This window comes from Bufo bufo, chromosome 2 (genome assembly GCF_905171765.1).
Source record: "Bufo bufo chromosome 2, aBufBuf1.1, whole genome shotgun sequence".
NCBI lineage: Eukaryota > Metazoa > Chordata > Amphibia > Anura > Bufonidae > Bufo > Bufo bufo.
The window spans coordinates 191,345,851-191,372,897 of record NC_053390.1 but is presented as its reverse complement, the minus strand read 5'-3'; the positions used below and the strand labels follow the sequence as shown (position 1 = coordinate 191,372,897).

Below are 27,047 nucleotides of genomic sequence, written 5' to 3'. Positions count from 1 at the left end.
GCCTTTAAATGAATAGGCCTGAACATTAATACCAAACTCAGACAAGCGTGGAACTGGTTCTGGACAAAACTATTGGGGGGGGGGGGCATGTCATTTATTAAGACCAGCATTTTAGACACCGGTCTTAATATACCCTACTGCTGGTGGTGGATCTACCGGAGTTGCCTCTACATAACCTCAGCAGATCCACCGCCACTTCTAAAATGTGAGGAGGCTTCCTAGCATTCCTTACATTTGGGCCATTTTGTACACCTAAACCAGGCATAGAGAATGGTAATGGAGACAATCTTGCCGACCCTTCCCCACATGGCATGTCCACTTTAGGCGGGAGTGGGGAAAAAGACCTTTGCACCGCAATTTGCGCCAGAAATACGTCCAATATAGGCGTATTTCTGGTTAGTAAAGGAGTCCTTATATTTCTTAATCTCGCTTACAATTCTAAGTATATAGGAAATATAATAAAGTGGTTTCCTGCTGACATCTAAATTGTAACAATTACCCAATTAAATATGGAAAGACAGAGTTATCAGCAAAATATCGCTTACAGACATTTGTTGCAAAGTAAGGGACTATGGCTCAGACATCCACCATCAAGACCACCACTAGGTCAGATAAAGCTCAAGTCTCAACTCTACAGTGGACACCTAGACGTGCCAATATACAGGTGAAACTCGAAAAATTTGAATATTGTGCAAAAGGTCATTTATTTCTGTAATGCAACTTAAAAGATGAAAATAACATATGAGATAGACTCATTACATGCAAAGCGAGATATTTCAAGCCTTTATTTGGTATAATTTGGATTATTATGACTTACTTTCTGGTTAGTAAATGAGTTCTTATGTTTCTTAATCTCATACAACTCTAAGTATATAGGAAATATAATAAAGTGGTTTCCTGCTGACATCTAAACTATAACAATTACCCAATTAAATATGGAAAGTGGATTTATATCAGGAACTGTAGACATGGTCAGTAATATTCATTCATTTCCATATAAATCAGATTATGACAATTGCTTCATTTATTAGAGAGTTTCCGTATATAACAAACAGGCATTACATAAAAAGCCATTTGTGGACATCATATGTTCATACCTGTAGTCCCTGAAGTGAAAATGAACAGTGTTGCAGCTTTTATGCTGCTGACAAAGCGCAGCTCTTGGGGCACAGGTTCATCAGATACAGTGTCCAGTTTGTCCAAGACAGTATTTACACCTGGAAGAGTAGTTTCTGCAGCCATTACCCAAACTGAAATGTTGTCTTCCTGTAGATTTGGCAAGACTTCTTCCAATGAATCAAGCATATCTTGTAAAATAAAAACAAAAACCATAATCAATACAAAAGCAGCAGAAAGAAAAAACAACCAACCATACTGCCATTCTTCATTTTCCACCCAATAACCTAAGGGTCCATTCACACGTCCGCAATTTCGTTCCGCATTTTGCGTAACGGAATTGCGGACTCAATTTCTATGTGGCAGCACGATGTGCTGCCTGGATCCGGAATTGCGGACAAATAGAACACGTCCTATACTTGTCCGCAATTGCGGACAAGATTAGGCATTTTCTATTAAGTGCTGGTGATGTGCGGTCTGCAAAATGCGGAACGCACATCGCCGATGTCAGTGTTTTGCGGATGTGTGAAATGGACCTTTAAGGGGAGGTTTTCCGGGTGTTTAATATTGATGACTGATGCCCAGGTCATCCTCGCAGCTTACCAAGCACAGTGCCATCCTTCAGATAGCAGCCATGCTTGGTATTGCAGTCCAGGCCCATTCACTTCAGTAGGACTGAGCTGTGCCATGTGACCGATGAGCATGAGGTTTTTAATCTAGGAAGAGGCTGCATCGTTGTGGTCTCTGTAAACATTTGATTGGTGGGGGTGCAGGGAGTTGGATCTCTGCTGATAGGCCATCAATATCAAAAGCTCAGACAAGCTTTTCAAAATAGGTAGTCTGGCTTTAAAATACTGAGGTCCTATTCTCAGGATAGGTCATCCATGTGCTGCTTCCCCTTGAAACAGCGGGGGTGCTGGGAGTTGGACCCCACCAATCAGATATTAATGACAGGTCATTAGTATTTAATCCCAGACAACCCCCTTAATATGAGGCTCTCGAAGTTTACTGGGGCAAGAGTTTACACTTGACACAAAGTACATCTGCTACCCTAATTTTGGATCATTATCTACAGTATATGATATGGATACAGATATGGAGCCCGATCACTTTTTTTATGTTCCTACTATGCATACTGCCTAATGCACTTTTGCCAGTACTCTAGTATTTTTCCCCTACAACATGGAGCCCAAAGAAGTCTGCCTGTTGAAGCATCTTATGCAAGTTATCTATGGCTGTAATTTTATAAGTCATTTATGCTGTAGCTCCTTTAACTTTGATTTTCGTTTGACCTCTATCATTTCAAGGTACATTCAATAAATTACCTAATGCCTCATTTGCATGTCAGTGTTTTGATCAATGATTTCCATCAGTGATTTTGAGCCAAAACCAGGTGTGGCTCTAAACACAGAACAGGTGCAGATCTTTACCTTATGTCTGTTGAGGCTCCACTCCTGTTTTGGCTCACAATCACTGACGTGTGAATGATGCATAAACGCATATTCTCTCACATACACTGGGGGGGGGGTTAAATGGGAGAAAATTTAATGTAACATTGGGGACTTATCTGAATCCAAAGGGTACATCACTGTTTCTTTTGCATTTTGACCGCTGTGGTCATGTGACAAAAGCAGGATTTCACATTTTCAGAACTGTGTAAAAAAGGTGTATTTGAGGTTAGTTTTTATACTGGAGTTATTTTTCCCTCCACATCTGTAGGTGGCACTGAAAGGAGCAATGCTCAAAATGTTGAAAAAGGTTTCCGCAAGAGACCCAAAAAACTCCCCATTTGTAACTTTTTGAAGCCAGAATTCTGGCATCCAGGGATTGATAAATTCCTCCATTATGTTCTTACAACGCGAGCAACAACTGTACTGTTATTGGATATATCAGCAGAATATCCCCTCTATTCTGGAGATATTGACCATAGCTGTGCACAGAGTCTGAGGGTGGAGACGGTAATAGCATGTGGCCAAGATGAATTAACTGATCATTAAGTGGCCACGTGATTTTGCCAGGAAACGGCTTTTTCAGCCTTTAGAACCATGTGGCCATTACAAACTGTTTAGCAAGTAAGGGTCCATTCACACGTCCGTTGTTCTGGGTCTGCATCCGTTCTGCAATTTTGCGGAACTGGTGCGGTGCCATTCATTTCAATTGAGCCGCAAAACATGCGGACAGTACACTGTGTTGCGATCCACGGCCCAAAAAAAAAAAAAAAAAAAAAAGTGTATGTCCTATTCTTGTCCGCAATCAAGGACAAGAATGGGCATTTCTATCATAGGTCAGTGTTTTGTGGATCCTCAATTTGCAGACGTGTGAATGGACCCTAAACCAGATGTTTTCCAACAAAATCATGCAGCCATTTAATCAATTGAAATCCTCTTTCGCACGAGCGTGTCGGATAAGGTCTGGAATGCGTTGCGGCAAACCCGCGCGAGTAGGTACGCAATTGCGGTCAGTTTTGACTGCGATTGCGTTCCGTTCAGTTTTTATTGTGCGGGTGCAATGTGTTTTGCACGCGCGTGATAAAAAAACTGAATGGTGGTACCCAGACCCGAACTTCTTCACAGAAGTTCAGGTTTGGTTTCAAGGTTGTGTAGATTATAACCATGTTATAAGGGGAAATGATACAAAAGGGAAAATAATAGCATTCTGTATTCAGAATGCTAAGTAAAATTGGGCTGTAGGGGTTTAAAAAAATATAAATAAAAAATTATTAAAAACTCACCTTAATCCACTTGTTCGCGCAGCCGGCATCTCTTCTGTCTTCATCCGTGAGGAATAGGACCTTTGACGTCACTACACTCCTCACATGATCCATCACCATTATAATGGATCATGTGATGGACCATGTGATGGACGCAGTGACGTCATCAAAAGGTCCTATTCCTCACAGATGAAGACAGAAGAGATGCCGGCTGCGCGAACAAGTGGATTAAGGTGAGCTTAATAATAAAAATAAAAATTTTTTAACCCCTACAGCCCAATTTTACTTAGCATTCTGAATACAGAATGCTTTTATTTTCCCTTATGACCATGTTATAAGGGGAAATAATAAAGATCGGGTCCCCATCCCGATAGTTTTCACGCAGCCCCATTCACTTCTATTGGGCCTGCGTTGCATGAAAAACGCACAAAATAGAGCATGCTGCGATTTTCACGCAACGCACAAGTGATGTGTGAAAATCACTGCTCATGTGAACAGCCCCATAGAAATGAATGGGTCCGGATTCAGTGCGGGTGCAATGCGTTCATCTCACGCATTGCACCCGCGCGGAAAACTCGCCCGTGTGAAAGAGGCCTAAAAGTTAAAAAAAAAAAAAAAAAACAGATCAACTGCATGTTACTTTAGGTTCCAGGCTTCAGCCACATCATTCCTGTCCTATATGGTCATACCCCAACAATACGCGTTTAATAAGCATCAGGTACAACCCTGATCAGCCTTTAAAATTAGAAAGACAACGTGTCCTCTTGCCTCAAAAAACAGCAAGGCTGATAAAGTATGAAATGTTTACTTCGCATAATTGGTTCAAATGATCAGCATGCAGTACTTTGTAGACTCACTTTTGGCTCCAGTTCTCTTATGAAATGCACAAGTTTCATAGTAGAATAACGCATGGCAGTAAGTAGAGGAGAAAAAAAAAAAAAAAGCCATCCCCTGACTGAGGCCCTGAATTGCTGTGAATTAACCACTTTATGACAGAGCCTGCCATTTAAAAAGGGAAAGAAGCACAAAAAGTGTGCGCACAAGGGTTACATTTAACACTGCCATCATGAAACAAGCTTATTCCTGCCCAGTATTCCCTCTCCGGTTAGCAGATGCATCCAGTTAGGCCTCATGCACACGACCGTTCGTGTTTTGCGGTCCGCAAACGGAAGCCGCCCGTGTGCCTTCCGCAATTTGCGGAACGGGCGGCCCATTGTAGAAATGTCTATTCTTGTCCGCAAAATGGACAAGAATAGGACATGCTATATTTTTGCGGGGCCACGGAACGGAGAAACGGATGCGGAAGGGCACACGGAGTGCTGTCCGCATCTTTTGCGGCCCCATTGAAGTGAATGGGTCCGCATCCGAGCCCTCGTTTTGGCAGCTTGGATGCAGACCCAAACAACGGCCGTGTGCATGAGGCCTTAGCCTGAAGATTTCCTTCAAAGTCCTTAGACAACCTGCGATATTCAGTGTAGATTGAGGGTTCTTGCTTCACTCAACAGCTGCTCATACGTTATTTTTAGAGGTTTGTTATCAGTTAGTTTTGCTGCCTGCACAATCTATAAAAAAGACATAGGATAGCAGTTAAGACTGTGCTGTACAGATCCAATACTGTAAAGTGGATCAAATCTTAAGAACATGTGTTCAACAGATGCCCTTGCAGAGGAAGACAAAAAACCGTGGGCCACTGTCCAAGTACATATATGGGCCCAATGCCTTCCAATCATATAGCTTCACCCCATAATGCCCTCTTCGACAGCAATTGTGAGCTGAAAATTCATTACCTCAGGTTCTTACATGCAATGTAAAGGGCCCAATAGCCAAGAGGTCCCACTGGTACATCTATCTGTAAGCCTTGGTTCAAACATTGAAGTATTGTGCTGTGCTCCCAATTACTGAGCAGAAAAATGGTAGTGTTTTAATCTGAATTGCTGCTGTTTTGCGCTGCAGTTATCACAAAATTGCAACAATTTGCAATAAATGTGTGCATAATTGGCCAGACTGCTCACTACTATTGTGTGTTAACCCAGTCTTCTAGACAGGGCCGTAGCTATGGGGCCCTGACCCAGAAAGGGCCCATCCAGGAGGAGGAGGACTAAGATTTTGTCAGGGCCCCCTCAACAGTATTACACAATGAAATGTTATACAGTGACAATATAGACCGTGTAATTAACGGATGGAACAGCTGGCGGGCCTGGCCTGAGAGCGATCTTTACTAGCCACAGGAATGGGGGAGACATGAAATGAAGGGGTTGCGAAAAAAGTTACTGGGGGAGGGGGGCCCCCCCTTTTCAAAAGTTTGCTGTGGGGCCCAGTCATTTCTAGCTACACCACTGCTTATAGACAGTAGGAAGCTGCGCCATGGGTACATTTGCATTACCCCAGACCTTGGGGTACCTGCAATTGTAAATAGTTTTGTATTGTTATAGTATGCATTTTATGTTATATGGTCGTTCATTCCAGAAGATGAGGTATGTCTGGTAAAGGTTGGCAGGAACAGGGCTGACCACTCCTGGCAGGAAACGGGGCCAGCCCACTCCTACCAAGAGGAGGAGAGGAAGTTGCTTTCTAGTTAGGGAAAGGAGAGGAAGTACACTCCAGAGCCCTTACTCCTGGGAAGGATATAGGATTCTCCAGAGACCAACAAAATTCATCTTCAAGAAAGCAATTGAGAGACAACGCAGCGTTAAGCAACAAAATATCGCTTACAGACATTGTTGCAAAGTAAGGGACTATGGCTCAGACATCCACCATCAAGACCACCACTAGGTCAGATAAAGCTCAAGTCTGAACTTTACAGTGGACACCTATAAGTTTAGGATAGATTGGAGGGGTGCGAGAGTGCTAGATGGAAGGCCACAGAGGAGAATGTTGCAGTAGTCTAGGCAGGAGATAATGAGGGCATGTACAAGAATATTCGCAGATTCAAAGTTAAGGAAAGCACGGATGCGGGAGATATTTTTGAGTTAGAGGCGGCAGGTGGTGGAAAGAGCTTGGATTTGCGGTCGGAAGGATAGTGCAGAATCCAAGGTCACTCCAAGGCAGCGGACTTTGTTGAGAGTGTGCAGCCATTGATCATGACAGATAGGTCTGTTGAGGGGGTTGAACAAGATGGGGGAAAGATTATAAATTCTGTCTTATCTTAGGGCCCTTTCACAGTTGCGTTCTTTTCTTCCGGCATAGAGTTCCGTCGTCGGGGCTCTATGCCAGAAGAATCCTGATCAGGATTATCCCCATGCATTCTGAATGGAGAGAAATCCGTTCAGGATGCCTTCAGTTCCGGAACGGAATGTTTTTTGGCCGGAGAAAATACCGCAGCATGCTGCGCTTTTTGCTCCGGCAAAAATCCGGAACACTTGCCGCAAGGCCGGATCCGGAATTAATGCCCATTGAAGGGCATTAATCCGGATCCGGCCTTAAGCTAAACGTCGTTTCGGCGCATTACCGGATCCGACGTTTAGCTTTTTATGAATGGTTACCATGGCTGCCAAGACGCTAAAGTCCTGGCAGCCATGGTAAAGTGTAGTGGGGAGCGGGGGGAGCAGTAGACTTACCGTCCGTGCGGCTCCCCGGGTGCTCCAGAGTGACGTCAGGGCGCCCCACGCTCATGGATGACGTGATCGCATGGACAAGTTATCCATGCGCATGGGGCGCTCTGACGTCATTCTGGAGCACCCCGGGAGCCGCACGGACTAAGTATACTGCTCCCCCGCTCCCCACTACTACTATGGCAACCAGGACTTTAATAGGGTCCTGGGGGTGCCATAGTAACACTGAACGCATTTTGAAGACGGATCAGTCTTCAAATGCTTTCAGTTCACTTGCGTTTTTCCGGATCCGGCGTGTAATTCCGGCAAATGGAGTACACGCCGGATCGGGACAACGCAAGTGTGAAAGAGCCCTTATCTGACTTTTGCACGATATTCTAATTTAAAAAAAAAGTTTCACCTGTATAGTCATCCATCCTGCCACCGTATCTCATCAACTGGTGCCAGAATCTGCATTTTGAATTTCCTGCTACTAGATTTACATCAAGTTAGATTTTGTACTAAGTAAGGCCCCTTGCAGACCAGCGTGTCCGGATGCGTTGAGAATACGTTCAATGAAAAATGCGCGCTTTTGCAAGAAAAGTCATTCAGTTTGCCTGCGATCGCGTTCAGTTTTTATCACGTGGGTGCAATGCGATTTAATGAGTTTTGCGGATGCGATTTTCACGCAGCCCCATTCACTTCTATCGGGCCTGCGTGAAAAACGCATAATATAGAACATGCTGCGATTTTCACGCAACGCACAAGCGATGCGTGAAAACCAACGCACATGTACACAGCCCCATTGAAATGAATGGGTCCAGATTCCGTGCGGGCGCAACTTGTTTGCATTACGTATTGCACCCGCGCAGAATACTCGCTTGTCTGCAAGGGGCCTAAGAGACTGTTAGGCCTCTTTCAGACGGGCGTTGCGGGAACACACGTGATTTTCCCACGCGAGTGCAATACATTGTAATGCGTTTTGCACTTGTGTGAGAAAAATCGCGCATGTTTGGTACCCAAACCCGAACTTCTTCACAGAAGTTCGGGCTTGGGATCAGGGTTGTGTAGATTGTATAATTTTCCCTTATAACATGGTTATAAAGGGAAAATAATAGCATTCTGAATACAGAATGCATAGTAAAATAGCGCTGGAGGGGTTAAAAAAATAAAATAATTTAACTCACCTTAATCCACTTGCTTGCGCTGCCGGCATCTCGTCTGTCTCCTTTGCTGAACAGGACCTGTGGTGAGCATTCATTCCAGGAACAGGACCTGTGGTGACGTCACTCCGGTCATCACATGATCTTTTACCATGGTGATGGGTCATGTGATGACCGGAGTGACATCACCACAGGTCCTGTTCCGCAAAGAAGGAGACAGACGAGATGCCGGCAGCGCGAGCAAGTGGATTAAGGCGAGTTAAATTATTTTTTATTTTATTTTTAACCCCTCCAGCACTATTTTACCATGCATTCTGTATTCAGAATGCTATTATTTTCCCTTATAACCATGTTAAAAAGGGATAATAATAATGATGATGATCGGGTCTCCATCCCGATAGTCTCCTAGCAACCGTGAGTGAAAAATCGCACCGCATCCGCACTTGCTTGCGATTTTCACGCAACCCCATTCACTTCTATGGGGCATGCGTTGCGTGAAAAACGCAGAATATAGAACATGCTGCGATTTTCACGCAACACACAAGTGATGCGTGAAAATCACCGCTCATGTGAACAGCCCCATAGAAATGAATGGGTCGGTATTCAGTGCGGGTGCAATGCGTTCACCTCAGGCATCGCATCCGCGCTGAATACTTGCCCGTGTGAAATGGGCCTTATACTTTCACTTCTGACCTAATTCTTCCAACTAAATTTCCATTGCACCAAACCCAAAGGAGCGACGGCCTGAGGGAGTACACCGTGACCACTCCCATCCTCTGCACTGGCTTGCTGCACATTCAAACATGACAAAAGCTGATAAAAACCTAGTCTCGAATCCACTGGAAAAAAATAAAAAAAAATAACAGATTTTGCAGTGAATTTTGAAGTTCACCCTGGAATTGGAATTCACAATGGAAAACCAAATACATTTGCATGCTGTGGATTTAAAATTCCCAGTGGATATCAATTTAATTTTGATTCCATGCAGATTTTCTGCAGCATACGAATGAAATTTTAAAAAGTCTGGGTCTACTTTACTGCAACTGTAAATTGCTACAGATTTTACGGCCCCAGTTTCATGGTGGAAAATCCATTGCGTAGTGGGCTCCTGTGCAGCTCCCTATGTTACACATGATAGGTCTACCCCTGTGTTCTTGAATGGAAACACTTACAGGGAATTTCTTTGCAGTATATTTTGTAGTAAATATTGTTTATTTGATATAATCTACACAGAAAAGCAAAAGGGTAACTGTTTTGAACTTTTGACTCTCAGGCTCCATCTCTCACCATCCACTACAGCTTCAAACAAGAGACTACCATCATTTTATAGACTCTTTGCCATCTCATACATAAATTGGACTTGCAACTATTTAGCCTATGATTAGTTATGCAGATCCTTATCATGTAACTGTATTGTTACTGTTTTGCTCTTTCTTCTTGTATACTACAAATTACAACTGGTTCTCACATTCCCCAATTGCTCAGTGCCATTATGTATTATGTTGATTCCCAAGCAAAATTTTACTGGATTTAATGCAGGAGCAGCCATGAAGATTTCCCAAGAAAAGGGAAACCGCATCATCCACCTCATCTATAGCGGTATCTCAGCCAAGAAAAATTGCCAAACTGCATAATGTGAGTGACATGACAGTTGGAAGAATACAAAATGAAGAAGTCTATCCATTCAAAAGCCAAGAGGCGGACATCCAGGCAAAATATTGGAGTCAACAGGTGGTCTCCATCAGTTCTGGCACAACAAACACGGCAGTAGAGGTGATTCATATGCTTCCTAATAGTGAGATCACAGAAGTCCATGCAAGCACCACGCATTACACAAGTCTGGAATTGTGGCCTGAAAAAAAAAGGTGAAGAAGCCTTGACTTCAATATCGTTATAAAGCGTCGGCTTGAGTTTACAAAAAAAATAAAAAAAATGTGAACAGTAGAAAATTGGAAATAGACGATTTGGAGCAATGAGACGAAAGTCAATAGACTGGGCTCTAATGGGAGCAAATGGGTCTGGACGAAACAAGGGAAAAGGGGGCTAATGGATCAAGAAATTGAAGGAACTGTCAAGTTCGGTGGAGGAAGCCTGATGATATGGGATTGTTTCAGAGCCAAAAGGTGTTGGATACTTTACCAGGATCGATGTGGTCTCACTGCTGAGCTATATGTGAATATCCCACAAGATGAGTTACTTCATACACTCTAGTACTGTTCGGTATGAAAAGGACAACACTGTTCCAGCAGGATAATGACCCGAAGCATATGTTGAGATGGGTGAAGAAATGGTTCTATGACATGGAAGTAGAGGTGCTGGCTTGGCACCCCACAGTCCCCAGACTTCAGCCCAATTGAACACAAGTTGATAGAGAGAAAAAATAAAAAAATAATTGTATTTGCGAGTCGACCAGTATGCACCAACATTGAGACCTGGGAACAGATTTCAGTCGAGACATGCTTAAAGGAGGTTCTGCAGTTTTTTTATAGGTCGTCATCTGAACGGCGGGGCTCCGACACCCGGGACCGCTGTTGATCAGCTGTTTGAGAAGGCAGCGGCGCTGGCGCCGCGGCCTTCTCACTATTTACCGCAGGCCCAGTGACATCACGACTAGTATTAATGGCCTTGAATGGAGCTTAGCTCCGCCCAGGCCATTGGATACTGGGCCTGCAGTTACATGACAAGAATCTGCATAACTAAAATCATATGCAAGTCCAATTTATGTATGAGATAGCCAAGAGGATTGTCTATAAAATGACGGTAGTCTCACATTCTAAGATGTAGTGGATAGTGAGATATGGGGCCTGAAAGTCAAAAGTTCAAAACATTGTTACCCTTTTACTTGTCAGTGATAATAACACATTATATATATATATATATATATATATATATATATATATATATATATATCTCTATTTAATATTGGTATAAATTAATGTTACATAAAACTACAGTCCAGAACTTGAATGGCTTAAGAGGGGATCAAAGGACCCTTCAGTGTTAAACATGTACTACCACATACTTGTCATTTGTTTTATGCGTGAAAGGCAACAGTTGAATTTACTATGCAATTAAAACTAGCAAAACAAATCAGGGCAGGCCATTAAAATACTCTAAAATCTTTATTACACTTCTAGATTTAGCAAATGATTGTCAGGAAGGAAGCTTTCCTTCCTGACAAGCGCCTCCTTGTCAGGGAAGGAGACCGCTGCATTTAAACGCAGTGATCTCCTCGACAGTATGGGGAGGAGCGATAGCCAATTCCATCGCTCACCCGGCATCATTATTTGCCAGCAGCAGAGCACGTTTAGACGGCATGATCTACTGCCAAACAATGATTTTGTGACCGCATGAAAGATGAGATTACCCAGCGAAACGCTTTGGATAATCAGGGGCCACTGGCAGATCGCTAACGAGTGTTCCTACGAATGCTTGTTAATAACAATTAAGATCCACCTCTCCGCACTAGCAATGATCTGGCCGATCATTGGCCTGTGAAATACATCCCTAAGTGGGCCTAATACTAATCTGACACTGCCAAAATGTGCAGTTAGCAAATTAAATAATCTGAATGCTCGAGTCGATATTTAGCTGGGGCTACACAGTGTTCTCAGCTGCAACACTTGTCCCGCGACCACTGATCGCTGTGTAGCACTGAAGCCACTGAAGTGAATGGGGGTCACAACGCACAAGCTGCCGCAACCATGACCTCAGGATTGCAAATTAAAGAAATGCCATCAAAATATCCTATTTATGAGTAAACTTAATCTTTACATTAAAATGCGTCCCATCTGAGATCAGCCATTTTGCTCCTCACTTAGTTCCCAACCCTTGCTTTATAACAGTAAAGCTTCAATTTGTAACTGTCACGTCCACACACACACACAGGGAAGGATAGTGACCACTGCGCTCCACCCTCACCCCTGGCCCTGCCTACTTGCCTCACGAGTCCTGATGACAGGGGACAACAGTCCCTAACTTAAGATACGTGCAGGGAAGACAGACAAGACAAAAAAAAAAAAAAAGGAACATGAACGGACTGGGTCAGAACCAAGAGAGCTACGCAGTACAAAGGGTTAAGCAAAGAATGGTCAGGAGAAGCCGGGGTCAAATACCAGGAAAGTAGAGAAGTACCAGAGGAGACCTAAGAGATTAGTCAGGTGGGAGCCGAGGTCACAATACCAGGACGGATGCGCAGTACAGGAGAAGCAGGCAAAGGATAGTCAGGGAACGGAATCAGGTGAGTATTCAGTAGTCCAACAAATAGCCAGGAACCTAGAAATTAACAGGCAACCTGTGGCTAGCAGGCTGCCTGTATTTATAGTGGGGAGTGAGGGTCATGTGACGTGGCCAGCATCACATGACCGACAGACCAACCAGTTGAGCACCGAGTGATCAGCTCGGCGCTCAAGGCAGACTTAGGAGCAGGGAGCCACCCAGCAGTAAAGCCACCCTGGGAATGAGGTCAAACACAGATCCTCATTCCCAAAGCTAAGCAACAGTTCTGCAGGCAATGGGGGACCGAGTGCACCTTCGGAACCCCGTTACACAATTCTACCAGAACAAATCCATAATATCCCATGTGACTAGAGGCATAGAGAATGGGTTACAAGCCACAAAAATTGTCCGTTATAACCAAGTCCTGGTGGATTTATAAAAAGAGTAAATTACTCTAATTGATTTTTCCAATAGCCTCCACAACGGCTCTCACAGGAGGGTGTCCCAGCCCACAGGACAGGAAACCACACAGAAGCACATGATTTAAAAAGGCCTCCTCCCCTTACCTATTCAGTCAATAAGAAAGGACACGGAAGTGATGCAAGAACAAGATATGCATTAACCATTAACAAATTACATCGGCAAAAAGGAAAAAAGGGAGAAAAATCCTAGTGGCGTTGTGGAGGCTATTGGAAAAACCAATTACCTGTAAGAGTAATTTACCCTTTACCCCGGCGCCTCCATAAACGACACTCACAGGAAGATTAACAAAGTAATCAATATCAGGGAGGGACCATGGTAGAAAGGACACTGCGGCCAAAGGATAAATCCCTGTTCTAGAGAACGTCTAATTTATAATGATTGAAGAAAGTCATAGGGCTTGCCCACGTGCCTGCCCTGCAGATCTGGTCTAATGAGACTGAAGTGGATTCCACCCAGGAAGACGACACCGCTTTGGTAAAATTAGCTTTTATCCAGGAAGGGGGATGAAGATGCTTTTGGACATAAGCAAAGGCAATAACATCTCTAATCCATCTTGCTATAGATTTGCTGGCCGCCTGTCCCTTATTTGGACCCAGATATTGGAGGAAGAGATGGTCTGACTGTCTGAAGTTAATGGTTGTATGCAGGTAGGATAATACGCTTCTTTGCACATCCAGGTTGTGGAATTTCCTCTTTCCGTAGTTGGAGATAGACAGAAGGAAGGCAACTAAACTTCCTGTTCACAATGAAACCTGGAAACCACCTTGGGAAGAAAAGCAGGGCAATGTCTGAGAATTATGCAGTCGTCCAGGGCCGTAAGATATGGAGGCTTGCGAGAGAACGCCTGAATTTCGTCAATTCTTCTAGCAGTTATTGCAGGTAAGCATGTTTAAAGAAATCAGTTTAACTGGTTCAAACGGAGGTTCAGTTAGGACAGAGGACCAAGCTCAGGTCCCAGGGGGGAAATTATGGAACAGCAGGTAGGTAAACTTCTTGTCGCCCCCTTTAAGAAACACTTGATGAGTGGGGAGTCCGCCAGCCTCTTATCCAGCAAGGCACTGAAACCTGCACCTTGAGTGTTGCAGGCTGGAGTCCCTTATCTAATCCCGCCTTTAAGAAACTTAGAATTGAAAGAGGAATGTCTGGAGAAAGGTGATTTGAGAAGGACAAAAAAAAAAAAGCTTTCCAGGTCCTTAAATACATTTATGATGTTATAGGCTTTCGGCTCAACATCATAATAGAGATTACCGCATCAGTCAACCCTTTTTTCTTCAAGGTAAAGCGTTTAGCCGATATAGTCTGGGATGAAATACTGGTCCTTGGTGAAGAAGGTCCAGAATACTCCTGCTGACAGTTTGAGCCGGAGGGGGAACCGAGACCTCCTTGGCCACAATGGAGCAATGAATATTACCTGGGCTCCTTCCTCTACCTTCATTAGAGTTCTTAAAATCAAACTTAAGGGAGGGAAAGCATAAAGAAGAGATTTTGGCCATGGCTGGGATAGTGCATCTACCTATAATGGTTGGTCCTGTTGGAAGAGAGCAAAACCTTCTGATCTGTTTGTTGCCCCTTGTGGCAAATAGATCTAGATCTGGGACTCCATTTATTTATTTTTTGCAGATCTGTTGGAATATTTGAGAATTCAGTGACCAGTCTCCCTCCTTCAAAGTCTGGCTGCTGAGGAAGTTGGCCATTACATTGTTCTCTCCTTACACATGAACAGCCCCTAGAAGGCTGCCACTTCCTTGACCCTTCTTTCTTCTTATCCAGCCTCAATTTTTTTTCTGGTTCTGAAAGGACAGTCTTTAATGAAAGTAACAGTTTTCCAGGGGGAAATCTTTTTTTCTTATCCGAGGACTTTTCAAGAATATAGTCTAACCCCAAGCCAAATAATCTCCCTCACAGGAGAAAAAAAAAAAAAGAGCAAAGGCAGTTTCTTGACCCAGTGTCACCAGACCATGTACAAAGCCAGATTGCTCTACGAGCGGCATTAGACAGAGCAGCTGACCTGGCGGAGATTCTGACTAGGTTTGCAGATGCATCTGGCAAAAAAATGTGACGCTTTCTTAAAAACAGGCAAGGAAGAAAAGATCTCTTCCCTCGCAGCATGGAAGTATTTGTTTCCCAGGCCTTCTTCAATACATTTTCAGACTTCTTGTCCATGGGATCTCGTAAAAGACCCATGCCCTCGAATGGCAAAGAGGTCTTTTTTGAAATACAGGCAACCGGGGCATCGATCTTTAGTGTTTTGTCCCACAGATTAGATTCTGTGTCTGCAAAGGGATATTTCCTTTTAAAGGAATTTGTCAGTTCTTTCAAGATCCCTCCATTCTCTGGATATCAGTGATTTTATGTTATGGATGGGGAAGACCCTTTTTCTTTCCCCCAGCCCCTGGAACATTTGATCCTGGACAGAGTGGGTTTCTTTCACCTCCTCAATGTCCATAGTGGCTCTTATGGTTTTTAGAAGACATTCAGTCTCTTCAGGTAGAAAATGATTATTACACTTACCAGTAATCGGATGACACAGACAGAATCCGCCCCCAGAGACAGGAAACCTGCAGAATAAAAAAGGTGGAGCCTCTCTGCCACTTCAGTGGTTTACAGAGCATGAGAGGGACTCCAGCCCAGGTTAGTTCATCTAAATTTATATATTTATTTACTCAAATCAGGGAGGGAATAAGGAAGGGTGCTGTTGTGGGGTCTGGAAAATCTGATTACCGGTAAGTGTAATCATCAGTTTTCCCTTCCCCCATGACAGCACAAAGGATTTACAGAGAAGAATACCCCTTCCTAATGGGGGGGGGGGCACCGCTTGCAGAACTTCTTACCAACAGAAGAACAGAGGCAGCATTTAGCTGGAGCCAATAGCGATGGTAAGGTAGAAGGAGAAGACCACGTGGCAGCCTAACAGGTTTGCACAATAGAAACATTAGCCCTCCCCTCCCAAGAGGTAGACTGCGCAAGTAGAAAAAGTTTCCCTACCTTCTCACTATTGCCTTTGCTGAATGAATATCAACATCTAGCTTTTACCCATGACCAACTGGTGTAATAAAAAAAAAATTGGACACCAGGTTGGATCTTTTGTGAAATACTTCTGATGCATATCTAAAATACTGCATCTGTGTCCCCTGATGAGCCCACGTTACACACTGGGGGAAACGCATTTGAATAAAAGGGACCTATAAATTAATTGCGATGACCTTTGCAAACTGAAGGTTTTTTGTGTTAAATCAGGATACAATTCGATATTGCAGAAATTGTACTGAGCATCTACTCATCATTCTGTATTGAGCAATGACTCAACTTGATGTATTCAGCACTGTTTTACTCTGATGCACTCAGCATCTATTTTGATGTACTTAGCTTTTTTGTGTACTCAGCGTTTATAATTTTTCATATTTATAGTAGGGTATCTAATAGACCCACCTTATTTAGGTGCCTTGCATATCTGTCTTCAGGGTCATCCGAGGGCTTGTAGGAGGCTTCTGAATACGGGTTTGCCCCTATCAGGGTGGCCATTCCGTTCTATAGGCAGGGATCGATAGCATAGGGCGAGAATCAGGGAAAGGTCCCCCATCAGACCTTCACCATCCTGCCTAGAAATCTGCCCTATCCCTTATTGTGGAATACGAATGACTGCTGAGAGTTTACACAGCTTTTTTGATTTACTATTTCTTTTTTGTTTTGCATATTTTGTGTTGGGTAATTTTAGCGCTTTGAATAAAGGCTAAGTGTTTAATTAGGCTGGTACTCTGAATACTCTATACTGCCTTGGCCTACTGACCCTCTGACAGGCTACTGTCTTAGCTGCGATTCCAGAAGAGATGTAAGCCAGAGGGGGTAGAAAAAAAAAAAAAATAAATAAACACCCACACAAAACCTACGCTATCTGGCTAGTGAACTCTTCAAGGCCGCCTTACCCTTATTCATGGCAAAAAAGGAAACAAAAAAGCGCGGAGGACTTTTCCAATCCTTAGTTACCCCTAGGTAACGTATAAGGCATCTCCAAAAAGTCCGGACAGTGGCTACGTATTCCTTTAGATTCCTGGGCTTATCAGAAGTCAGATCAATAATATTCTAGGAATGATAACTGGACATTATACCTAAAATCTAGCATAATCTTATAAAATGGGTATTTCATCAAGTGTTTATCAAAATAATCGTAACAGATTTTAACAAAACATCTTAGAGAAGTACTTGACAAGGAATGACCAACTGAAGACGATTGCTGAACACCAGTTCCTTTGGTGCAGAATATATTACGAGACAGATGCTTTGATCCAAGATCCACTGGAGGCCTTGTGTTACATCTACCAGAAGAACTTTAGACGTCAAATCTCCTTCCTCGCAATCTGGTATCAATGATGGAAAACTACTGTGGCCTCCATCCCCAGGAGAGCTCACTGGACTGCCGCCAGAGGTCCAAAGAGCACACTAGACCCTTCAGTTTTGGAATTCTAGATCCGCAGAAAGTATTTATAGAGTTTGCTGGTGCGCCATACCTACTGTAGGCCATCCAGACTAAATGTTCCAGTCCATCTTATTACTCCCCACCAGGAGCCATATACGGCTCTGTTGATACACCATACATACTGTAGGCCATTCAAGCAATATGGTCCAGCCCCCCATTTTCTCACTCCTCATCGGGAGTATTATAGGGCTTTGTTGAAGAGCTATGCCTATTGTAGACTATTAAACTACAAATTGACAACCAAACATAGGCACAGAACTAGTTAACCCTGCCAGCATAGCCACCAAGATAGACCGCCACAAAGACTTGGCGGCACCCTAGGCACCGCTGGACACCGATACTCAGAGCCAAGTTCATTCATCCAGACACTGCTGCATGAGTGGTCCACTATTTAGACATGGCAACAGAAGACACCAGCCATGCAGACACGGCTGCCAGTAGCCGTTGGCCATGTGGAGCTGTCCGCTGATCACACTAGATAAACTCAACAGCAGAAGGAGACAGCAAGAGCAGTCATCCCAGCAAGCATAAATACAGAAGCAAACTGCTCCCTAGGTACATGAGGTCAACCAGGCAAATACCAAAATGTAGCCAGCCTGGATTCCAAGCAGTCAGCCAAAGGCTCCAAATTTTTATATAGCTATAGCCAAACAGGCACAGGCTCAAAAAGGTAGCCAGCTAGATAGGCCCAAAAGCAGCCAGCCATTCAGTCAACCAGGCATAGACTCTCCAGGAGTCAGATGCTGTAGATGCAAGCCAAACAAGTATAGATGCAACAGGCGTTCATCCGACCTACAGGAAAAAAAATTACAGGAAAAAAAGACAGACATTCCACCAAGCAGGCATATATGTAAAGACCTTTAGTCATACAGGCATTAGTAATCAGAAAAACCAACATAACAGACATTCAGGCAAGGCGGCCTGAAGACAGTCATTCAGTCCTCCCGAGGCAGGCAGACAGGCCCTAAAGCCATGAGGCAGACAACCCAAATATTTGCTGTGTAACTTAAGTTGAGTCATTATAAGGAGTACCTTCTTTCACAGCCATAGAAGCTGCATGATCTAGGCTCCTTCTTCCTCATCTGTGCCGCATGCCGGAGAATGCACCAGAATACATGTTCCCTCCAAGGATTCGTGCTCCATGCAGTGGAATGTAATACCCCTCTGGGCTGCTTCCTCTTACCCATGGATCTGGTCTTTAAACATCGCGTGGCCTTATTCCACTGAGGGGCCCAGGCTCCTGCCGCAAGAACCGGACAGAGGGCCTGGACCCCTCCCCCCCCGCCCGGTTCCAGGGTCCTGTCAGCCCAAAACTATGGCGTGATAGCCCTGCAGCACATTTCAGGGATCTCCTAGGCTAGCGGTTTCCTGTCCCTGGGGGGGGGGATCCTCTGTGGTGCGGTTGTGGGTGGGGGTTTTCCCGAGCAGTCATCTGAAGAGGCAGAGTCTGGATCAGATACTAAGGCTGGTTTCAAATGGGCGTTGCGGGAAAAGGTGCGGGTGAGTTACGGGAACACCCGCGATTTTTCCGCGCGAGTGCAAAACATTGTAATGAGTTTTGCACGCGCGTGAGAAAAAAAAAATCTTTGGGATCGGTGTTCTGTACATTGTATTATTTCCCCTTATAACATGGTTATAAGGGAAAATAATTGCATTCTGAATACAGAATGCATAGTAAAACAGCGCTGGAGGGGTTAAAAAAAATAAAAAACTCACCTTAGTCCACTTGATCGCGTACCCCGGCATCTCCTTCTGTCTCCTTTGTTGAACAGGACCTGGGGTGAGCATTCTTTACAGGTCAAGGACCTTTGATGACATCACTCTGGTCATCACATGATTCATCACCATGGTAAAAGATCATGTGATTGATCATGTGATGACCAGAGTGACGTCACCACAGGTCCTTGGCCTGTAAAGAATGCTCACCACAGGTCCTGTTCAACAAAGGAGACAGAAGGAGATGCCGGGCTACGCGATCAAGTGGACTAAGGTGAGTTAAATTATTTTTTATTTTATTTTTTTAACCCCTCCAGCGCTGTTTTACTATGCATTCAGAATGCTATTATTTTCCCTTATAACCATGTTATAAGGGAAAATAATAATGATCGGGTCTCCATCCCGATAGTCTCCTAGCAACCGTGCGTGAAAATCGCACCGCATCCGCGCTTGCGATTTTCACGCAACCCCATTCACTTCTATGGGGCCTGCGTTGCGTGAAAAACGCAGAATAGAGCATGCTGCGATTTTCACGCAACGCATAAGTGATGCGTGAAAATCACCGCTCATGTGAACAGCCCCATAGAAATGAATGGGTCAGTATTCAGTGCGGGTGCAATGCATTCACCTCACGCATCGCATCCGCGTGGAATAAACGCCCGTGTGAAACCAGCCTAACTCTCCTTCATCCAGCTCGAGCCCCCAAGTCAGAAATAAAGGATCTATGAGACATGGATTGGCTTGGGGAGTGAGGTGTCATTTTTTGATTCCACCGCCGCATTTACTTCTTCCTTAATTATGGCTCTCATGGAATCAAGAAAGGATGGCGAGTGGCAACTCTTCTGTGACCTCCTTCTCTGTTCATTTTTTGACAAAGACTTTTTTGTTTTAGAGGAAAAAGTCCTCCTGCAGATAGCGCACTTCTTGCGTCCTGAATCTCCCCCAGCTGGTTAAGGTGCCATGGTCTCTGGGCCCTACGGGAAAATAAAAGGGACTATAGGGCCAGGAATACCAGGCCGAGGGCACAGCTAGCGGGATCTCCAGGCTTTCTTGCGGATTCAGCATCCACCGGGGCAAGCATGCTGCTGGCGGTGATAGCGGGATAGAATAATCTTCACAGCTTTTAAACTTCGACGGCCGAGGCACCCGGAGGTGGACGTTAGAGCACGAGATTCTCTTGCCCAAGGAGAATCTCGCCTGGTGATGTCAGCAAGTCAGATGCCACATGATATCCACTTACCCAGGAGTATCGCGAGCCCGGGGCAGCCTGCATGCAGGGCTTACACCTAGGAACGGTTAAGGGAGGGGGTGCGTCCCCGGGGTTCCCGTTACCTGCTCCAGCCCTCCCACAAAGTGTGGGGAAAGGAATCAAGGCTGGGCAAGAAATCATTCCTGGCACTTGAGAGGCTTCCACGCATCCAAAGGATAGGAAACAACGACTGAATAGGTAAGGGGAGGCGGCCTTTTTTAATCATGCGCTTCTGCGTTGTTTCATGCCCTGGGGGCAGGGACACCCTTCTGCGAGTGCAGTTGTGAAGGCACCGGGGAAAACACTTACATTCTCCAAGCCATTTGGTTGACAGGACAGCTGTCAAAGAGTAGTAGAAATAAAGGGATAAGCACCAATCCCTGTCCATTGACTAGCTGAATCTACTCTCATTGCAGTTTGAAATTCCCACCAGATTCCTTAGGAAGAGACTGGGAATCATAACCTACCACCACAATGGTCTATTAATATAGTTTTCCTTAGGGGGCACATTAATCAAACTAGATATGTGAGGTTTCGATATGTGTGGAGAAAGATAACCCCCACCTGCACCCCGCCTCTCTTCACTGGTCTTCCAGCCTCATCTGTCAACTTCCACATGGACAAGTTCACGTGTGCTGCTGCAGCCAATGACTGGCTTCAGTGGTGACATGTCCCCAAGTGACATCACTGCCAGATAACGTCAACGCTGCAGCCACATCTATGCATATAACCCTGTCCATACATAAGTTTATAAATGGGGACTGGAAGACTAGTGAAGAGAGCCAGGGACCACAAAGCTGAAGCAGTGACTATGGATTTCTCCACTGATATTTCATGCTAGGGTGCAAATTAAATAAATAAAACACCTGGACAAATGCTTTCCAGAACCATTGTATGATCATTCATTCCCGATCATTGACCCATGTAAACTTGTCCAGCAATAGAAGGACAATCAAGGATTCGCTTGTTTGTCATTGATGCATATTTTAGGATGGCATAAGGGAATGTGCTGCCAAGAAACATTTTGAGTAAATAGGAAACGTGCTGCTGCCAATAATGAAATGAGTATGAGAAGAAACCAACGGCTGTCCATAGAAACTTCCGTCCCCAATAATTGCAACATATAAATGTAGTAAACGAACACAGATTGACTTACTAGATCAGGGATGGCCAACCTGCTGCTCACCAGCTGTTGTAAAACTACAACTCCCACCATGCCTTGTTGTAGGCAGTCTGGGAGTTGTTTTGCAACAGCTGGAGAGCCACAGGTTGGCCATCTCTGTACTAGTTCATCAATCAGTGCTCATTATAGGCAATTTATCTGGCCATGTAAAAGAACCCTTAGGCCCCTTTCACACGGGCGAGTATTCCGCTCGGATGCGATGCGCGAGTTGAACGCATTGCACCCGCACTGAATACAGACCCATTCATTTCTATGAGGCTGTTCACATGAGCGGTGATTTTCACGCATCACTTGTGCGTTGCGTGAAAATCGCAGCATGCTCTATATTCTGCGTTTTTCACGCAACGCAGGCCCCATAGAAGTGAATGGGGCTGCGTGAAAATCGCAAGCAAGTGCGGATGCAGTGCGATTTTCACACACGGTTGCTAGGAGACGATCGGGATGGAGACCCGATCATTATTATTTTCCCTTATAACATGGTTATAAAGGGAAAATAGCATTCTGAATACAGAATGCATAGTAAAAAATAGTGCGGGAGGGGTTAAAAACAAAAAAAATAATTTAACTCACTTTAATCCACTTGATCGCGGAGCCGGCATCTCCTTCTGTCTTCATCTTAGCTGTGTGGAGCAACAGGACCTGTGGTGACGTCACTCCGGTAAAAGATCATGTGATGAATCATGTGATGACCGGAGTGACGTCACCACAGGTCCTGTTGCTCCACACAGCTAAGATGAAGACAGAAGGAGATGCCAGCTCTGCGATCAAGTGGATTAAGGAGAGTTTAAAATTTATATTTATATATATATATATATATATATATATATATATATATATATATATATATATATATATATATATATAATTTAACCCCTCCAGCGCTATTTTACTATGCATTCTGTATTCAGAATGCCATTTTCCCTTATAACCATGTTATAAAGGGAAAATAATACAATCTACAGAACACCGATCCCAAGCCCGAACTTCTGTGAAGAAGTTTGGGTACCAAACATGCGCAATTTTTCTCACGTGAGTGCAAAATGCATTACAATGTTTTGCACTCGCGTGTGTTCCCGCAACGCCCGTGTGAAAGAGGCCTTAGGGCTCATGCACACAACAGTGTTCCCTTTGAGGTACGCAAAACACGGATCCTGGCTGTGTGCATGACACCATTTTTTTTTCTCCAAATTCCTCTAGAGATGTCCTATCACTGTCCGCATAACGGACAGGTTCCATTTTTTTTTCAGGGGCCGCAGAATGGACATACTGATGCGGACAGAACATGTAGTGCTGTCCGCATCTTTTGGCGGCCCCATTAATATTAATGGCTCCGCATCCAATCTGCAAAAAAAATGCAGATTGGATGCGGATCGAACATACAGTCATGTGTAATCTAATGACATCAACGGTATTACCTGCTCCCACAATAAGGATCTTGGCTCCACAGCTATGAAAGCAATGCAGTAAAGATCTGGATCGGATGTTGTAGTTAAGAAATGCCACCAGGCATCCAAGTTTCGCCAATCCAAACCAAACATTAATAAAGTCAGGTTCATTGTTCATCAGCATAGCCACTGTGTCACCCTTCTGCAGCGCCGTGTGCTTCATGAAGAAGTTGGCCACTCTGTTGCTTCTTTTATCCATTTCCCCATACGTGTGGACCTCTCCATGGAATATTATGAAAGGCTTGTCAGGGATGTTTTGGGCTTGCTGGACAAAGCGATCCACAACACTCACCACATGAGCGTTCCTTTTATACTTCTCAAGCTCCAGACCATAACTGATTACTTTCAACATATATCTCAGATCCAGCCAGAAGTATGGAAAAAACCTCTTCTGTAGAAAATGAAGAGCTGCCAAGCCTGTGACAAGTCCGGCTATCCAACTTACAGCCATGCTGCTGGTGCACAGGGCTAATCGTATAGAAACAAAGTTCACACAAATCAAGTGACCTTATTAATGAAGAACTGCACGTTAAGTAAGGAAGGTTTTCCTGGAAGGTATGGCCATAGATCACAAGTAACTGTCCTCGTCTCCGGGAACCTAAAAGAAAGAAAGCAGAACATCAACAACCACAAAGTCCTGTAAAAGTAACAACAGCAATGGATTCTGAGCAGGATCAGATATACCTAGTGACTGAGCAGTACAAAATGTGGTGATAATAGGGCAGTCTCTCCTTAATATGGTCTGTCTCCCCTCTCACTGTGTCTGCAGAGAGTCCCTTACATAGTGTGATACAAGGAGGCACACTTTGTTCCTGACTCCATGCTTTTCTCTGCAAGTCTACAGGGGAAAGTCTCCAACTCAGCCCGAGACGAAAGCATTATAGGCTTACTGCATTTCTTTAGGGGAAAAAAAAGGGGGGGTGTGAAAGCTGACAATGAGCTATCCAATCTGTCCACTCCCAAGAGTGAACTAAAGCCACCACCTACTTGTTTACTGGCCAAAGCTTAGATAACACCCAGATCAACGCCTCTCAGTGCAATGAAGGCTTGTGGGGAAGCCTGGCAGGGAGGGAGCAGAAACAAAGAGGAAGTGCAGCACGTTATACAAGAAGCTGCAAAGCTAAAGGGACATCTCAGGCTCCCAGTGCAGGAGTCGGACTTCTCCAGCAATGTGAAGAAATCTGTGTATTTCCCATTTACTTACGATGCATATATAGGATCAAGTATACCTTTCCCCAAAATATTTAGCTGGGATGCGATCATTGTTTAGTAGCCTGTTACCTAATCAAAGACACAAAGGGGCACAGTTAAGCCCCTGCGGTGGAGTCGCTGAAGTTAGGTAGAGGCGCCGGCCTCTACACAACTTTGGCGGATCTAACCGCCGCCAGGGGCGTAGCTAGAACTAACTGGGCCCCACAGCTAATTTTTTTTTTTTTTACAGAGCCCCCCTCACTTAAGGTCCATTCAGACATTCGCAAGGGTAATGCGGATCCGCAAAACACAGATACCAGCCGTGCGCGTTGCGCATTTTGATAGTTCCCCATGATAGAAACGCCTATTATTGTCCGCGATTGCAAACAAGAATAGGACATGTTCCATCTTATTTTGCGGGGGGCTGCGGAACGGAACTGCAGATGCGGACAGCACATGGTGTGCTGTCCGCATCTTTTGTGGCCCTATTGAAATGAATGGGTCTGCACCTGTTCCGCAAAAATTGTGGAACGGATGTGGACCCAGAACAACGGACGTGTGAATGGACCCTTACTTAAAATAAAACCTTTGAAAAAAAAAAAACTATTTGTCTTTGTATTGCCATTTTTTGATAGCTAAAACTTTATTATATTTCTGCCTAAAGAGCTGAAGCTTTTTTTCAGATGGATGAATTGTAGTTTTTATTGGTACCCTTTTTGGCTAAAATTTTATTTATTTTTTTAATAGTGAAGACATTTTTGGACATGGCAATTTTTTTTATGTTTATTTACCTATATTTAAAACACTGTGAAAGGGGTTGATTGGAATTTTCATCCCAACCTCTGCCCACTCTTTCCTCTGCCAGCCTCCTGTACTATAGCATGCGGTACATGGCAGTCTCCCCTCTCTACCTCCGCATGCACCCGATGCCAGCCCAGAACCATCACATTTGTGTATATGTAACTTAAGAGTGCCATAATAAGCATTAGTAGATGGCGGAACAGCGAGCAGGGAGGGGGGGGGGGGCTACCACGTACCGCATGCTATAGTACAGGAGGCTGGCAGAGGAAGAGTGGGCAGAGGTTGTGATCTGGCTACTAGCATGCAGCTGCCAGGTGGCCATCCCAGCCTCCTGTACTATAACAGAAGCAGATGCATGCATTTTATTATATAGATGGCTGGTGGGACTGGGATGGCAGCCTGTGGCAGCCTGCCATGGCTGCACACTCAGAACTTTGGCTGCTGCTGTACCTGTGAACTTGACAGACTGGGAGAGGAGAGGAGGAAAGGGTGAACTACTTTGACGCTGCCCTGCCCTCCTCTTTCCTCATGCCCAGAGAAGCCCCAGAACCACTGTGTACTAGTGCAGCAGCAGGCAAGGGGTGGGGCAAGGGGGGGAGAGCCCAGGGCACACACCTGAAAAAATGAGTGCTGTGCAGGCCTGTTGTGCCACCCTTCGCCCCTTCAGGAGGACTTCACTTGGTGGGCGCGCTGCCACTGCTCTGCCTGAAGAGATTAATTTGCATAGAGCACTGACGACTTGTTCTCTGGCGGGTGGCATGCTTGCAGGAAGCTCAGCAGATAATCATGGATGGAGGCAGGCAGATGCCCGCCAAAACGGGCCATTTCTTAATGAATGGGGATGTAGGATGGATGGGCGGGCCCGGCCCCTATGTGACCGCACCAAATGTAAAGGGGGGGGGGGGGTTTGGAGGGGTTGTTTTCGGGGGTGGGGCCGGCCTGAAAATGAAAAATTATGTACACACAGTAATGTGTGCGAGACACTGCTCCCAGGCCCCTTGTCAGCCCAGGCCCCGAAGCAGCCGCTTCCCTGGTAGTTACGCCACTGACCGCCGCTATTAAGGCTAGGGCTACACGGCGACATACAGGGTACAACTACACTGCAACATGTGTCGCATGACATTTTATAATGCTAGTCTATGGTGTCACACAAAAATCCGCCTTGAATGGGTTTCTTGCGACTGTCACTAGCGAAGTAGAAATTAAATGATTTAAGGGTAAATGCACACGTTCAGGATTTGTGTGCGGACAATCCGCAGGGAAAACTGTGTAGTCAATCCGCATCAATTGGTGCAGATTTTACTCTCCCCGTTGAAGTTAATGGAGAAAATCCAGTGAGGAAAAATAAAATTGACATGCTGTGGATTTTAAAATCAGCACGGAAAAAAAACTAAATCTGCATCGTGTGCATAAGAATTTCAAATTCTCATAGAATATAATATACATGACCTACGGGCGGATTTTCTGCACGCAATCCTGATCATGTCCATTTACCCTAATACCTCCTGTTATGCCAGACACTACATTCTCAAGGTTCATACCTCCAGTATTTACCCAAAGGTGGAAGGTTGCAGTCATTTATATGAGGGTCCATAAATTAGACTGACAGGACAGAAGGAGGGTGTCTATTTTCTCACTAGCAAGACTCAGGGGCGTAACTATCGGAGAAGCGTCTGCTTTGGGGCCCATCCAGGAGGAGGACTAAAAGATTGTCAGGGCCCCCTCAACAGTATTACATAATTAAATTATATACAGTGACAGTATAGAC

General features: G+C 44.6%; 1 protein-coding gene across 1 annotated transcript in view; it reads right to left on the bottom strand.

Annotated features, from left to right (window-relative positions):
- The window catches only part of SLC27A6 (solute carrier family 27 member 6), a 64,762-nt gene extending 40,505 nt beyond the window's left edge, over positions 1–24,257 (bottom strand). The window contains exons 1-3 of the mRNA XM_040415982.1: positions 23,972–24,257; positions 23,258–23,885; positions 1,098–1,307 (exon numbers count right to left, since the gene is read on the bottom strand). Of these exons, the coding sequence (XP_040271916.1) occupies positions 1,098–1,307; positions 23,258–23,738 (691 nt within the window). The 5' untranslated portion in view covers positions 23,739–23,885; positions 23,972–24,257. The remainder of the gene's footprint in view (positions 1–1,097; positions 1,308–23,257; positions 23,886–23,971) is intronic.
- Positions 24,258–27,047: the final 2,790 nt, after the last annotated feature.